The 15,569-nt window shown below is 34.6% G+C and overlaps 3 protein-coding genes and 1 pseudogene across 3 annotated transcripts; 3 read left to right on the plus strand and 1 right to left on the minus strand.

Annotated features, from left to right (window-relative positions):
* Positions 1–753: 753 nt before the first annotated feature.
* LOC111014071 (RING/U-box superfamily protein) lies at positions 754–2,262 on the minus strand. Its single transcript, XM_022288686.2, has 2 exons — positions 2,104–2,262; positions 754–1,777 (listed from the first exon to the last, which is right to left on the minus strand). The coding sequence occupies exon 2, from the start codon at positions 1,760–1,762 to the stop codon at positions 1,070–1,072; it is 693 nt and encodes a 230-aa protein (XP_022144378.1). The 5' UTR covers positions 1,763–1,777; positions 2,104–2,262; the 3' UTR covers positions 754–1,069.
* Positions 2,263–6,265: 4,003 nt separating this feature from the next.
* Positions 6,266–7,653, plus strand: LOC148209418 (fatty acid elongase 3-like pseudogene; annotated as a pseudogene).
* Positions 7,654–10,816: 3,163 nt separating this feature from the next.
* Positions 10,817–13,313, plus strand: LPAT4 (lysophosphatidyl acyltransferase 4). Its single transcript, XM_022288561.2, has 4 exons — positions 10,817–11,181; positions 11,493–12,107; positions 12,370–12,500; positions 12,818–13,313. The coding sequence occupies exons 2-4, from the start codon at positions 11,536–11,538 to the stop codon at positions 13,261–13,263; spliced, it is 1,149 nt and encodes a 382-aa protein (XP_022144253.1). The 5' UTR covers positions 10,817–11,181; positions 11,493–11,535; the 3' UTR covers positions 13,264–13,313.
* Positions 13,314–13,579: 266 nt separating this feature from the next.
* LOC111013983 (pathogenesis-related thaumatin-like protein 3.5) lies at positions 13,580–15,279 on the plus strand. Its single transcript, XM_022288562.2, has 2 exons — positions 13,580–14,393; positions 14,524–15,279. The coding sequence occupies exons 1-2, from the start codon at positions 14,345–14,347 to the stop codon at positions 15,204–15,206; spliced, it is 732 nt and encodes a 243-aa protein (XP_022144254.1). The 5' UTR covers positions 13,580–14,344; the 3' UTR covers positions 15,207–15,279.
* The last annotated feature ends 290 nt before the right edge of the window (positions 15,280–15,569 follow it).

A 15,569-nucleotide genomic window follows, 5' to 3' on the forward strand; every position in this document is an offset into this window, starting at 1 on the left:
ATCCCTCAGCAATTTCAATAATTTTCTGGTCACGACTTAAAAGTAAACAAATAACAAAGTAAAATAATATGTCAGCTAGCACATACCATGCTTCAATCATTAGATCTAAATGCTAACTTTGCAAAATGAAGGGAGGATAAAAGTTTCGTTGAACCCACAATCAGCTCCTGCAAAATATATATACTCAAGGCTTCAGAAGAAATAAAGAAATAAGTTTAGACAATTGAGCTCAAGGAGCCACAGCCCTTTAAAAAAAGTCCAGTTCATAACTAGAATCAATAGCAAGCACCAACGACCTACCCTCCTCTTCTCTGCACTCTTCTTAATATGCATAATCAAGTATCATCCAGCTTAAAGATCCCCCTTCAGTTGGATAATTCCATATAAACTAAGAAGAAAAAACAAAACAAACTTGCAAGTGACACCAAACTCTATTAGTTGCAGAAACATTAGCAGGTGATGATTCTGTTCCTTTCTATGATGAAGCTAGCGTGACTAAAGTTCCAACATAGACAAACTGGAACTGAAGAATGGGAGAAAATGAAACTGATACCAAGCTAAAGTTGTTAAATGAAACAATAGTCATGGATAGAACCATAACCAAACACCATAAATAAAAAAGTTTCTAGTAATACCATGTGCAGCAAAATCAGCCTAAATATATTGATTAAACAAAAAAATACAAGAAACACATACCGCATGTAGTGCATTAGGTAAGAGCACTAGAAATACCACTTAGGCAAATAAAACACCTTAGATAGAATGAGCCATCAAAGCATGTGCTTTGTTCACTCTGCCATGTGATTGCATTTGGTGGGTCAGCCTGTACATATACATGTGTGCATAAATGGAAACCTTCAAATACAATTGCATAAGCACGTCAGCTGATGTTCACCATGCCTAAGTACACAAAAATTGATGTCCACTTCAACATACAGTAAGACTAATTGAGTCGAATGATGGGATATCAAGACAATGTACCATCTGATTTTTTGGAATTTTTACATTATAGATTGAATACATCAAACACCATGAAGTAATATAAGCTCTAATGGACGGACCCTTTCATCTATTGCCAGATTAGGGCAAGAAGAACACAGAAACCAATCAACATAAGCAGCCGCTTCAGGTAATAATCTTGCTGACCTTGACGGAGATGGTGATAGTATCCATGGGCGTGACCATGGCTACCATGAAACATGTTAGGGAACCCATATGGAAAGCCAGCACCTGCACCATACATGCTTGGATCTGCATATCCATGCATCTGAAAGTTGAATAAAGATGGGACAAGACCACCAAATGCCGCAGACAAGGTGAAATTACCAAACCTTGTAGACGCCATGGGAGCAAACCCTCCGAGACCTCCCATGAATCCAAACCCATTGTGAGGGAAATGATTTGGTTCTGGGGGAGGACCTGCTGCTTCAGGTCTCTGTCCCGCAGGACGATTAGGAATGTTAATTCCAGGAATACTTTTTGATCTCGGGTCAGTCGATGTCTTTCCCCTACCATATAAGGGAACCAACTTTTGCTCTTCTATGATGGCCTTGCAAACTGGACATTCCTGGGGATGGGAATGAATGTGCAGCCATTTATAAAGGCACGGCCAACAGAAAAGATGACCGCATAGAGTTACGATAGGATCTTGAGCTAAATCCAGGCAAATATTGCACTCAAAATTACTAGCATCACTATTGTTGTCTGAACACGATGGGCTTTGGGGTTGCCTGCTCGTCGATTCCCCAAACCCGCTCGCCATATCTACACACCCTACCTATCAAATCAAATTATAGCACAATTTGAGAGAAAAAAAAAAGGAAATCCACTAAACTCAACAGAAAAATTCTTCGCGATCGGAAAAATTCCTTGAACCAACAAAAAACCAATAGAGAACCCTAATGAGAATCAACCATCTTAACAATTGATCCGCTGGTGCAATAGTGAAAGCAGGAACTAAACAACCAAATATCAAATCCTAGGGTTCAAAATCCCCAAACAGAGACCAGCAGAATCGAATTCCACGCAAACAATCAAACCAAGAAGAGAACTCAGAAATTAAAATAAAACTCAAGAAAGGATCGGAACAATGAAAACACGGACCTGTTAATTGAGAAGAACAAACCGGCCGATGCCGCCTTTGGATCGATCAAAAAGCAAATCTGAAACCGAAGACGAACGCGTTTGACGGGAATCCGAAAAATATACGTTTGGAAATGGAATGGAAGTTTCCAGCAGCCGTGCCCTAAAAATATTCAGTGCGTGCGTCGTCACGTTATCTCGGTAATGCTCGTCACTTTATTGCACGTGGCACACGATTATTGGTTTCATCTTCCCATTTGGAGCAGAAATATCGACGTCTTTAGAAGAGAGTAGGAAAGTTATATATACTCGCAGTGGTAAAAAAGTATATTACTTTTCACAACCGCGTGCCAGTGGAGTGGTTAGGCGTAGGTCAAGACAAGCGCGGGCCATTGGATCTTACTCTTGACGCACCAATATATATTTTTTAATTACAATTTACTAAAAAAAATAAAATAATGTTTAGGTATTGACATGGTGATATCTTCCAACTTAATAATGGTGAGTTGATCGTAAAACAATTATTATTCTATTTTAAAAGCTAATAATCCGGAGTTGCAAAAAAAAAAAAACTAATTATTTGGATTTTTCTAAAATAATATTTATTTTCCAATTTATTTAGAAAATATATTCTAACAAAATTATTTGGAAAATAAGAAACATATTAAATCCATTAAGCGGTGATTGAAAATTATTCTAAAAGTAATACTTTTAAAAATTTCCTCCCACTCGATCGTCTCTTAGATGACCACAACATTTTCAATATTTGGTCGTCTCTTCAAAAAAATGATTATAAGAGCGTCACGTCTAATTTTTTAAAAAAATTAAGATATAATCATCTCTTAGGATACGATTATATGGACACGCATTTATGGTCGGTTTCTTGTTGATTTTTTGAAAAAGAAAAATGTAGTTATATTATATATTAAATAATAGCATAATACTTATATTGATGATGTAGTTACCACTTGATTTCCAAGATTTCCCATGTTCAAGATGTGGGTTATTCAAGCGTATTAAGCTTTTTCAGTTAGGTCATGGCATAAATAATTTTTTTTTCTTGAGAAAGTGATTAACCTTTGCTAATAAAAAATGGATATATCATTACACCGTTTGATAACCATTTTAGTTTTTGATTTTTGGTTTTTCTTGTTTTTAATTTTTGATTTTTGGTTTTTGTTGTTTTTAGTTTTTAGTTTTTGGTTTTCTGTTTTTAAAAAACAAAAACCATATATGTTTGATAACTATTGTTTATTTTTTTATTTTAAAAAGCGGAATACCAAAACATAACAATTTTTTGTTTTTTGTTTTTAAAAAGTTAGAAAATTGGAGAGAAAATTTTATGTAGAGTAGAGATAACAATGATGTGGGTGCGAGTGATAATGTTCTCCCCATTCTCGTGAAAATTTTTAGTCTCCATCTCCACCTCGTTCTTGGGTTTGAGAGATGTTCTCTAGAAAAATTATCGGTTTCATAATTGTTTTTAATTATTTTTAGAATTTAAGTATAAAAAGTGTAATAAATATATATTTATTATTTAAAAAATGGAATCGGAGACGGGGTCGAGACATGCATTTCCTATTTTTTGGATTCGACCCTGCTGAAATTTTTGTCTTCCCCTAATGTAGAGACATGAAAATACTAAGTTAGAGATGTAAATAAACTTTTGGAATATAAATTTTAGAGAGATAAATAAAAATATTAAGAAAAAAAAGAGTGAAATAAAAGTTAAAAGAGAACAAGAGAAAAATTATAGAGGAAAAAAATAAAGTCAAGAGGAAAAGATATGTGAAAGAAAAAAAATTGTAAAGAAAAAGAAAAATTATAGTGGAAACAAATTTAGAGATAATAATAGGATTCAAAATATAATTTTTAGAGAAAATAAATAAATACAAGGATAAATAAAAGTTACAGTGAAAGAAAATTGAACGAGAAATAAAATATAATTTTCAGAGGAAAAAATAGATTACGAAAACAAAGAAAAGTTATAAAAGATAAATTTTAGAGGGAGAAAAGTTAGAAAAAAATATTAAATTTTTAGAGAGAGAAATGAAATGGGTCTGTTAGAAAAAAAAATAAAAATAGAGAAAAATTTGGACAGAGACAAATAATAATAAATATTCAAAATATGAAAATTTTAGAAACAGAAAAATAAAGTTTGTAGAGAGAAATTTAGAAATAAAAAACTTTTAGAATGAGAAATAAAATTTTTAATGATAAATAAATATGAGAAAGGAAAAAAAAAAGTTGAATATTAGAAGAAAAAAGAAATTTTGGAAAACAAAAGCCTGTTTTTGAAAAACAAAAACTTATTTTTGAAATTTACCTAGAATTTCAAAATGATTTTTGAAAAACAAAAAACAAAAAACTGAATTGGTTATTAAATAACCTTTGTTTTTGAAAAACAAAAAACGAAATGGTTATTAAACGGATCCTAAATTATTATTTTATTGACATGTGAGATATCATTCCAATGCTATCTTGACACTTAAACTCGACTCATCTATTTAAAAATAATAATAAATTATTTAATATTCATGTGTCCAAACATATGAATAGAACAACATTAATATCACATCATTTTCTATAACAAATTTTAACTTATTTCTTTAATGAAATAACTTAATTGATAATTTTAAAAATTAAACATCAAAATAAGAATTGTTCGAGATTATGAATGATTGGAGCTATTTAGGCCTTCCAAAAAAGTATTTTCTACTAAAATTCTCTTCTAGTTTCTTCAAAATTTGTAAACCTTTTTAGAAAAATTGGGTACGATAGTTTAAACATCCAACGTCAAGAAATGAGTGGGTGACAATTACAATTGAACTATGTCATGTTGGTCTTACTTGTATTTTTTAAAACTAGTTTTATAATTTAAGTCAAGTTTTAAAGAAAAAAAAAGGTAATTTTTAAATTTAGTTAAGAGTTTAAACGCGAGCGAGGTTGGACAAATAGATATCCTGCTTAATTTAATAGCTAATATTAAATCAGTTGATACTACGTAGATATTGAATTTGGTTGGCTACAAGTATCTGGCTTTTTAAATTATTAAACTTAAATAAGAGTTTAATAGGTTAAGGATCTATTAAACATAAAATTAAAAATTAAAAGACCTATTAAATGCAAAATTGAAAGTTTAACGATCCATTAGATAATTTTTAAAAGTTCGAGAACCTGACACAAATCTCAAAATTTAGAAATCAAAGTATAATTTATAGAATTAAAATACTTATAAATCAAACTTATGATTTATTAGTTAAATTGGTTCAGTAGGATATAAAAAATATTTTTCCATGTAAATAATAGTGGAAGAAAGATAATGAAATTTATTTTGACCTTAGGACTTGGTCCACCTAAATCATGGCATCACCACTGGACCATGAGCAAATTATGTTAGATTTGGTACAACGTTTCTTTAGTGGTGCAATATTGTTAAAAGTTGAGGGGAGGCTCGAGTCCTATGTGGGTCAACATACATCCTCCCCGCCCCTAATAATGACAAGTTATTTTAAGATTCATTTAGAATAAATTAACATTTCACATTTCACATTTTAACTTTTTCCTTTTTACTATTTTTTAATTTGAGACAGCCTTACTCATTTTTATCATTCCCCATGGCCTATATTGTCGGAGGTTTGGAACATAAACTTTTAACAAACGAAAATTAAATAATTCCAACAGTTTTTGTCCACGTTTCAATAAAAATAATAATAAATCTGGTCCTACCAACCGTCTTCGCCTCCTCGCTCCTCCCATCCATTTAAGTCGGTGTCGTTTTACCTGCCTCATCAATATTTTTATCATTTTTCTAACAATAACAACTCTTTATCGTAGAAGTACTTATTTCAAATTAAAAAGTTCCAATTGGAATCTCCAATTCTTATATTTTACAAAAATCTAACTATCATTTTGAATATTAGAAAGTAGATTTTTAATAATTATATTCAAAAAATGATAAGAATAATAGTAAGATACATACTTACTCGTGAATATCTAAATATGAAAAATACCTAAATTTTTATTGGCCAGAACATTTAATAGTAGAGTCAAGCATCCTTTTCCTAAATATTATCTATAATGATTAATTATGCCAGTTTTTCTATTAAAAGCTGAACTACAACAATATTTTCAACACTGGCCTCAAGAGAGAGAGAAAAAACCAAAACAAAATAAAACAATAATTTTAGCACTAAAAATAAGTCCGAAAAATTGGATTTCTCACCTCCACGACTTTAGAAAAAAATATAAATAAACAAGTCAGGCCAATAAGATTTCTTGGCATCCGTAAGTAAACAATTATACACTAAAATATAATTTCCATATTATATTCTGTTTCGATTAACAGTCAACAACCTTCATTGTTGTTTTTCTCTCCAAAAAAAAAAAAAAAACCTTCATTATATAATGTATTGAAATTGGTTTCCTTCTCAACTTTCATTGTCAAAGCACCGATGGCGACGGTTCAGATGATCAGATACTGGCTGTCGGAGCACCCTTCAATCGTCAATTTCCGGTGGAGCCACACCCATTCATGGGGCTCCACGTGGTCCTTCCTCGTCGCCGCCGTTACCCTCTACGTCGCCGCCGCCTCCACTCTCCGCCTCCTAATGTCCCTCCTCCGCCGCGCCCGTCCCGTCCCTCTCGGCCCCATCCCCGCCGTCCACAGCCTCTCCATGGCCTTAATCTCCTCCACAATCTTCGCTGGGATCCTCCTCTCCGCCGCCGCGGAGATTCGCGACACCCGCTGGTTCTGGCGCCGGAACAGAACCACCTCATTCCAGTGGCTGTTCTGTTTTCCGCTCGGCACGCGCCCCTCCGGGCGCGTGTTCTTCTGGTCGTACATCTTCTACCTCTCCCGCTTCCTCCACCTCCTCCGCACGTTCTTCACCGTCCTCCGGCGCCGGCGCCTGGCGTTCTTCCACGTGTTCAACCAATCAATCCTGCTCCTCACCTCCTTCATCTGGCTCGAATTTTCGCAATCTTTCCAAATCGTGGCCATTCTCTCCACCACGCTCCTCCACTTCCTCGTCTACGGCTACCGATTCTTAACCGCCGCCGGGCTGCCGGCCACCGTCTCTCCGTTTGTGCTGAATTGCCAGGTGGCTCTGCTCGGCTGCAGCTTGCTCTGCCATTTTGGGGTTTTTTTATTTCACGTTCTGAGAGGTGGGTGCAATGGAATTGGCGCTTGGGCCTGCAATTCTGTGCTGAACTCCGCCATTCTTTTGCTGTTCCTCAAGTTCTATTGGGAGAAGCACTGGGATGGGCGTTATAAGAAGCCTCTGCTTTCTGAATCGGAGACCAAGCCACAGATCAGCTAGAGATGGGAATCCTTTTTTTTCTTTGTATTTGTTGTGAAAATTCATAACCAAATTCATTCTTTTGGTGTCACTGTAAATCCTTTTTTTTACTTCTTCTTCTAAATCTCCGTAGAATTGTAGTTTAGATTAGACAGAGAGCAGAGCAAAGATGTTTACAGTTTAGGATGTTGTTGAAATTACAGGGCTGGGTTCTTTATGTTGGTATTAAAGGATCAAAAGTTTTAAATCTAAACTCAATTTGGACATTTAAGTGTGATGATCTTTACCTCCTTTTTTAACTTCTGATAAACTTTCCTTTGATAAGTATTTTAGAAAATATATATATTAAAATGGATTTTTTTTATAAAGAATTTTTTATCTTTTATTTCTTTTGCAAAACGTAAATATATTAAAGAAAAAAAAAACAGAGGACAGTTTATCACAATCTTTCCATATGTATATTTATTTTTTTATTTGGTTTTGGATTTTTGTTTTCATATGAGAGAAGTTTAGATTATCTTTAGAATCTTGGGTTTTTCTTTTTTTTTTTCTTTTTTTTTTTTTTTGGTTTTTCATTTCTGTATATAACATAAATTTAAGTTTTTTTGGGTGGGAATTCAAACTGATAAACTCTGAGAGATAGGTATCCTAACTAAGGCAAAAATGGACAAATTTAAGCATTGTTTAGAGTGGAATAGTTAGAGTTTTCTTTTATTACAGGGTAAATTTTGATTTTTTATTGAAATGCTAAATATATGCTGCATTCCTTAGTGGTTGGGTTTTTTTCCTTTCAATTTAGTTTTGTTAAAAAAATTTCAATTTGAATGTGATTGAATAATGTTAAAATTGGTTGATGTTTGACAATAATAATCTTACTTTGACATAATATTTAACAGAGTTGGTGAAAATTTAAATGAAAAAAATATCACAAATGATGTATATGTGTGAAATCAGCTTTAGAAAATTACACCCGATTAATTTAAAATAAAAAATATACCAAAATTTATGTTCAGTGGTGAGATTAGAGTTGTGTAGAATACATAACAATTCTCCTTCTATTTATGGAGCAAATCTAATACTTTCTAGATACTTTATGTTCATATATGAAATTTGTGTTCATATATGAAATTCTCGAATTGATCTGAGAGAAAAATTGATAATAATTGATATCACTACATACTAATTTTGGATTTATCTTTTTTCCTTCAATCCATCCTCTCACGTAGATTCTAAGTGGGCAACCTGAGTTAATGTGAGCTAAGCATAGTTTGGGGATGAGGCTAAGGATATGGCCCAAGGCTTGAACTGGCCGAAACAAGGGTGGATCGACCTGTGGGTCATGTCTAACCCTTTTGGATTGAGTCTTAGGCTCAATCATGTGGTTTTTGCTCTAGTCTTGGTTACTTCTTGGATGTTTCCGTAGCTTGACTTAAATTTTTTTACTCATAACAAGTGGAAATTTTTTAATTCCTCTTCTAAATTTTTAGAAAACTGATAGAAATTATGAATTGTTTGCTTTAAATGATAGGTTTTTTCCTCTAAAGTTCTATCAATTCACTAAATATTATGTCATTTAAATTTATATCAACTAATTTTAACATTCACTAACGTCTGAGATACGAAATTGAAATTTTTGAAATATAAAGGATTAAATTAAAAAATTTAAATAATATAGACTAAATTGGAAAAAAAAAACACTCAAATAAAACATATATTTAGCTTCGATAAAATATGACTTTTTTAAATTTTCTTTATTTTTCAAATTTTTTATTTCATCTTTTTTAACGAAAATCTTCAAAATATATATATAGGCTTATTCATGCCAGGGGCATATGACCGTTTTTTTTCCTATAAATCTCCATTTGTTTTGCTTATGTCAGTGAACAATATAGTACTGTAATTCTTTGAAAGGTGGAATGTTTTATAAATGAATACTTTACTTTATTCGACCTTAAATAAAATGTTGCAATTTTTATTTTTTGAAATTAAGTTAACTTTTATTTTTGGTAAGCTTTCGTTAAAAAAATTGTTAAAAATTTTATTCTCGTACATTATATAAAAAAATACATTTTTTTGAAGATTTATTCCATGCACAAAGACGAAACTTAATTTTGTACAAAATTTGATTTTTATTGAAACTAGTGAATTTAGGAAAAATTTTACCTAACTTTATGTTAAAATTGGTTGGTAAATGCTGTCCAATATAATACTAGATAAGGATAAATTTTATAGTACATAACAACTATCTTCCTGAAAATTTATGTAAAAAATAAATAATATCATACTATAGAATTATGGAAAAGTATGATATCATAATAGGCTAATACAAAATTTTAATTATTGAAATATTTGTCTTAGATTAATGTCCAATTATGGTGAAAATTAACTATACATATTCCCAAGTTTGAGGTAAAATACATTTTTAAATGATGTAATTGAAATTTAAAACTTTACTACTAAAAGGACCTCGACTATAGACAAAATATCTAGTTAAGTTAATTATTAATAGTTGTTTCTTAACAAGAAAAATTAGAAAAAAGAAAATACTCTATTTTCTGTTATTTGTATGAAAATTCACCATTGAAAGACAAACAAACATGCCCTATCGCCCTGGGCCTGCAGGCCGCAGACACGAAATTTGATTACTTTTGGAAATGTCAAATGTTATTTTCCTTGATAATCAAATGTGTTAGTTTTCAATAACTCTGTGCAAATGCCCATTTTAGTCCCTACTTTTCTCGCGATCCACTCCTTTGTGTTGAGGGTAAACATGGAAATCCAAGCGGCCTTCCAAATATTTAAGCGGCGTTGTCAGTATTGTCGGCGACGTAAAAAACAAACTTACCCAAAATGTGGTTTTTCTATTTTACTTTATAAAATAGTATTAGCTGTAAATTATCTTTAAATTTTGTTTTCAATTTTTTGTTTATAATTAGAAAATTTTTCATTCCATTAAATTGCCTCAGCGACAGCTACACTTTTTTTGTACAAATATATTTTATCTCAATAATTTAATTAAAATCAACAAATAGTAGCTAATTAAAGTTAAAAATAATTGACAAATTATATAAAACTTTGTGACATTTGATACTAAAAACACATCATATTAAATAGTTTTTTTAAGTGAATGACTTTTTTCCATAATATTATAATTTAAAAAGAGGATGGAGATTAAAATCTACCTTCTCAAAAAATCGCCAACTAGTTGAATTATGTTTCTTTTTCCGTTTCATTTAAAAAAAATATTAAAGTTGACTTCTATATTTATAAAATGATCGACTAATTAAAAAGAAATTTATTTAATGTTATAGACAACCTATAATTATATAAATTGGGTTTCATGTGCAATTTTTCTTTTTCTTTTTCTTTTTTTAGATGTCCTCATATTTGAGTAATTATATATATATATAAAAGGAGTATTTTAAGATTGTATCTAACCAGAGATAACCCTTTGGTTAAATCTGCTTAATTAGTTTGGTAGCAGACTTTCTTCCCAAGCAGCCTCTCCACAGCCACATCCCAAACTTTTTGTTTACAACTAAATCTGGACTTCCCATTGCAGATTTTTCAGTAATCAAGCTTTCGAACTTCTCTATCCTCTGCTAATCCTATTCCTCTCTATAGTCTCTATCTCAATTTCACCATTTTCCCAAGTTTCCTGTTCCATTACTTTAGAATTTGGATAAGGATTTAAGGACACACCCAGTTTCAGTTTCAGTTTCACAAGCAATTTTGAGGGAGACGACCGAAACACAACACTTTCGTCTCATCTCGCTTACACATCTCTTCGTTTTCACGGGTAATTCTTGCTCTGATTGGATATACTTTTTTGTTTTCTTGAATTCGGCTGTTCCTTGCAGTTTTAGATCTGTTTTTGAATTTTGAATTTTACAGCACTCCGTAAATTGCTCCTGTTTCTTCAATTGGTATCTGCTTTCTGTGATTGCCTTTTTGGGTTTGCCAGAGAATGGAATTCCTTATGCCTTTTGAAAAGATTCTACTGGGATTTTCTGTTGATTTGTCTTTTCCATGTCTGGAGCTTTAATTTCATTGGATTTGATAGAGAAATTGCGAGTCTCTCAAGGGATGTATGCGTGTGTTTGTTTGCAGCCATCTCTAGGAGGGGAATTCTTTGAATCGGTTTCTTGGAAGAATGGAAGTTTCTACGCCTATGCAGTCTCATAATACAGAAAAACAGAAATCTATTAGTCATGTTAGGCTGATGAGAGGGGTGATTTGTTTAGCGGTGTTTCTGTCTACTGCCTTCATGTTTTTAGTGTATTTTGCGCCGATAGCGACTCTCTGTTTACGGCTTTTCAGCCTGCATTACAGTAGGAAGGCAACTTCCATTATTTTTGGTTTCTGGTTGGCTCTTTGGCCCTTTCTCTTTGAAGTGATAAATGGGACAAAAGTTGTCTTCTATGGAGATGATGTTCCAGCAAATGAACGTGTTCTGCTCATTGCCAACCACAGAACTGAAGTTGATTGGATGTATTTGTGGGACCTTGCATTGCGAAAGGGCTCCCTAGGCTGCATCAAATACATCCTTAAAAGCAGCTTAATGAAGCTGCCTCTCTTCGGTTGGGGATTCCACGTTTTGGAGTTCATTCCAGTTGAGAGGAAATGGGAAGTCGATGAACCGCTTATGTGCCAAAGACTTTCAACGTTTAAAAATCCTCGAGACCCCTTGTGGCTTGCTGTTTTTCCCGAGGGAACTGACTTTACGTATATCTTCCTTTCCTTTCTACTGTATTCCAATTGTATTTTGTTTAAATGAGTTCGGAAAGAAAGGCTGCTGTTGCCCAAAATCTTCCATTCCCTTTCTATCTTTATGGTATGGTTGCCAATTTCACAGCCAATTCCCCTCTCAAAATCATCATATTCGCTGATCCAGAAGCTTGTTTTGAACTTCCAAGTCTCATCTTGTGCTCTAATATGATGTGTCTGCACTTAACAAATTGGCAACTTATATGAAAATTACGTGCAGGGAGGCAAAATGCAAGAAGAGTCAAGAATATGCTGCTGAAGTTGGACTTCCAGTGCTGAAAAATGTTCTACTTCCAAAAGCAAGAGGTTTTTGTGCTTGCTTGCAAACTCTCCGAGGTTCCATTGACAGTGGTTCGTTCTTCAAAATCCGCTCTCTTTTTCTTTTCTATTAGTTATGGAAGTTATGGAAGATATTTTCTTGTTTTTGTTGCATGAAAATATGGTGGCTGTTCGATGGTTACCGCTGTGTATGGCTATATTAGATATAAGTTCACACTCAACTTTAAGCTGAGAGCCAAGCATGTTATGTGTGATACTTTTTCTTTTCACCAGGATAAATCTTAAGAAATTTGTAATACAAAAGTGTATCTGAAATTATCATGTTTGTTGCAATAACTTCTGGTCCTGGTTTTGCATCTTTTTTTTCTAATGAAACTCAATTTATGCAGTTTATGATGTGACTATTGCCTACAAGCACCGGTTACCTACCTTTATGGATAATGTCTTCGGCCTCGGTCCTTCAGAAGTTCACATTCATGTTCGACGGATCCCTGTTGGGGAGATTCCCGCTTCCGACGATGGTGCTTCTGCTTGGTTAATGGATAAATTCAAGCTCAAGGATAATTTGCTCTCGTATTTCACAGGCAATGGCCATTTCCCTGAGCCAAGAGTAGAAGAACCACTCTCTGTCTTCAAGTGCTCAATGAACTTCATACTGGTCGTTTCCTTGACTGCCATATTCGCTTACATTACTTTCTATTCATTTTGGTCCAAAATTTATGTAGCTTTATCTTGTACATATCTTGCTTCCGTTACATATCTCAGAGTACACCCGGAGCAAGATTTAGGCTTTTTGATATCAATGTTCGTTGGCAAGAAAGCACGCACAGAATAACACATTCTTACAGGATACATGATTTTTTTCTTGTGGGGAAGCTTTTTCAAGTGCATCTACTGTTCTTAGATTGGAATAGAATTTTTGTGTAAACTTAGAGCATTAACAAGTTTGATATCTGGTCCCCATAAGCAAAGATGGGGTAGAAAATAAGTGAATGGAAATCTTTGCTTCTCTAAATTCTACTGTCTTTTAGCCTACAAAAAGACAGGCAGAGGCTGAGCATCAAAGGTTGCCTACGGCTATATTACTTGCTCATCTCTCTCATTTGCCTATCCTTTTTTCTGCATATTTCGTCACTTTGATGATCCTCAGCAGACAAAAGAAAACAAAACAAGAACTGTCGTAATTTGTAAATGGGGTGGCCCCCAGGGAGATTTATCAACCTCAGATTTTGACAATTTAACTAAACAAGACAAGAGATGGTGAAACCAAAACGCGTTATTATGCACCACCAGAGACAGAAACAGATGAACAGAAGGAGAAAAAGTTGCGAGATTTACTAGACGCACACCAACTGTTTGTTAAAAGTTCCAAACCAGCTATGGTTGAGGAAATTGGGTTAGGTGACCGAAAAAACAGCAAGCTGCGTAGCAATTTACAAGCTAGCTAATGCCTGCAGATTGGGCATGGAAGAATTATGAAAAAAATAAACCCATTTTTGAAAAGGGGGTGGGTGGGCACAGGCACACAACACATGCTTTCGTTAACTGCTTATGGTCGTGGGGTGATTGTTTGGGATGTCGGCCTTCACGATTAGCTCACGCCCTTTCTTTGTTTCTGCCGTCTCTCGACACCTCCACTTTCCACCCCCTCTCCCCCATGACCCCATTTTTTTTGCCATTTCTGTTTGGTTTTGGCTAAAAACTGAAACCCCATTCTTTCACTTTCACCAGTTTATTCAAGATGTTACAGTCCACGTGCCCTCCTCCACTGCTCACGAAAAGATTGGTTCAAATATCTTTTGCCATTTCTAACCAATATAAATACAGAGCTCTCTTCTGCTTTTCTCTTCCAACCAACCCCTCAAATTTCTCGTTTTCTCTCTGCAAATTCCTTGGATTCTTTACAAATATCAACAATGGCTTCCCTATCAGCTCTCTTTCTTCTCTTACTTGTGTTTTCTTTTGGTAATGGTGAATGCTGATTGATTATCCATCTGGGTTATCATAGTTTTTTTGTTTTCTTCTGTTTTCATTGTGGGTTCTGGTTAATTCGATGATGATTCGAGTTTTTTTGGTGGGATGTGCTATGTTTCAGGAAATGTGGCATTTGGGACTGTTTTTACTCTTCAGAATCATTGCAGCTACACTTTATGGCCGGGAACGCTCTCCGGCAATGGTGCGGCGGTTCTTGGCGATGGCGGTTTCCCTCTGGTTCCAGGGGCTTCTGTGCAACTGACGGCGCCGCACGGCTGGTCCGGCCGGTTCTGGGCACGAACGGGCTGCGTCTTCGACGGCTCCGGCAACGGGAAATGCCAGACGGGTGATTGCGGTGGCGCACTTAAATGCACCGGCGGCGGCGCGCCGCCGGTCACCCTGGCGGAATTCACCGTCGGGTTGAACAGCGGCGATAAGGATTTCTACGACATTAGCCTCGTGGACGGGTACAATGTGGGGATCGGCGTCCGGGCAAGCGGCGGAACCGGCGACTGCCAGTACGCCGGCTGCGTGGCGGACTTGAACGGAATCTGCCCAGCGGAGTTGCAGGTAATCGATTCCGGGTCCGTCGTGGCCTGCAAGAGCGCTTGCGCCGCCTTCAATTTGCCGGAGTTCTGTTGCACCGAAGACCACTCGACGCCGCAGACATGCCCGCCGACGCAGTACTCGGAGATGTTCAAGAACGCCTGCCCGGCGGCGTACAGCTACGCCTACGACGACGCCTCCAGCACGTGCACATGTTCCGGGTCGGACTATTTGATTAGCTTTTGCCCGTCGGGTTGATAATTAAGTCTACATTTGTTTTCTTAGGTTGGGTTTGCAAAATTGATTAAAGAAAACTAATTTGATTGCTGGATTTGGAATCTCCATTCTACAAAATTTACATAATTTATATATTAATCATTTAAACTTTAAGTGTTTATTAAAATATAGTGTTGTATTTGAACTAAAAATATAATAAATGAGCTCAACATAATAATAGTAGTATTATTTTTTTCTAATAAAAATCCCTCTATCAATAAAAGATAATTAATTATAAATATTATTTAAACACCCATTTGAAACCTCACTTATTTTAATTGGGATCTTGGTAATTTAAGAAGCAAATCTTACAAGGATAGGTGATTGAGTAAACTAATCGACCAA

Source organism: Momordica charantia (assembly GCF_013281855.1).
Source record: "Momordica charantia cultivar OHB3-1 chromosome 8 unlocalized genomic scaffold, Mcharantia_2.0 BLBB01000008.1, whole genome shotgun sequence".
NCBI classification, from domain to species: Eukaryota; Viridiplantae; Streptophyta; class Magnoliopsida; order Cucurbitales; family Cucurbitaceae; genus Momordica; species Momordica charantia.

Bases quoted from the DNA above. Each gene is read 5' to 3' on its own strand.
- LOC111014071 (XM_022288686.2), bottom strand. From the start codon at position 1,762: ATGGCGAGCGGGTTTGGGGAATCGACGAGCAGGCAACCCCAAAGCCCA.
- LPAT4 (XM_022288561.2), top strand. From the start codon at position 11,536: ATGGAAGTTTCTACGCCTATGCAGTCTCATAATACAGAAAAACAGAAA. The intron at 12,108-12,369 runs GTATATCTTCCT...AATTACGTGCAG, and splicing joins CCCGAGGGAACTGACTTTAC to GGAGGCAAAATGCAAGAAGA. The intron at 12,501-12,817 runs GTTCGTTCTTCA...CAATTTATGCAG, and splicing joins CCGAGGTTCCATTGACAGTG to TTTATGATGTGACTATTGCC.
- LOC111013983 (XM_022288562.2), top strand. From the start codon at position 14,345: ATGGCTTCCCTATCAGCTCTCTTTCTTCTCTTACTTGTGTTTTCTTTT. The intron at 14,394-14,523 runs GTAATGGTGAAT...GCTATGTTTCAG, and splicing joins CTTACTTGTGTTTTCTTTTG to GAAATGTGGCATTTGGGACT.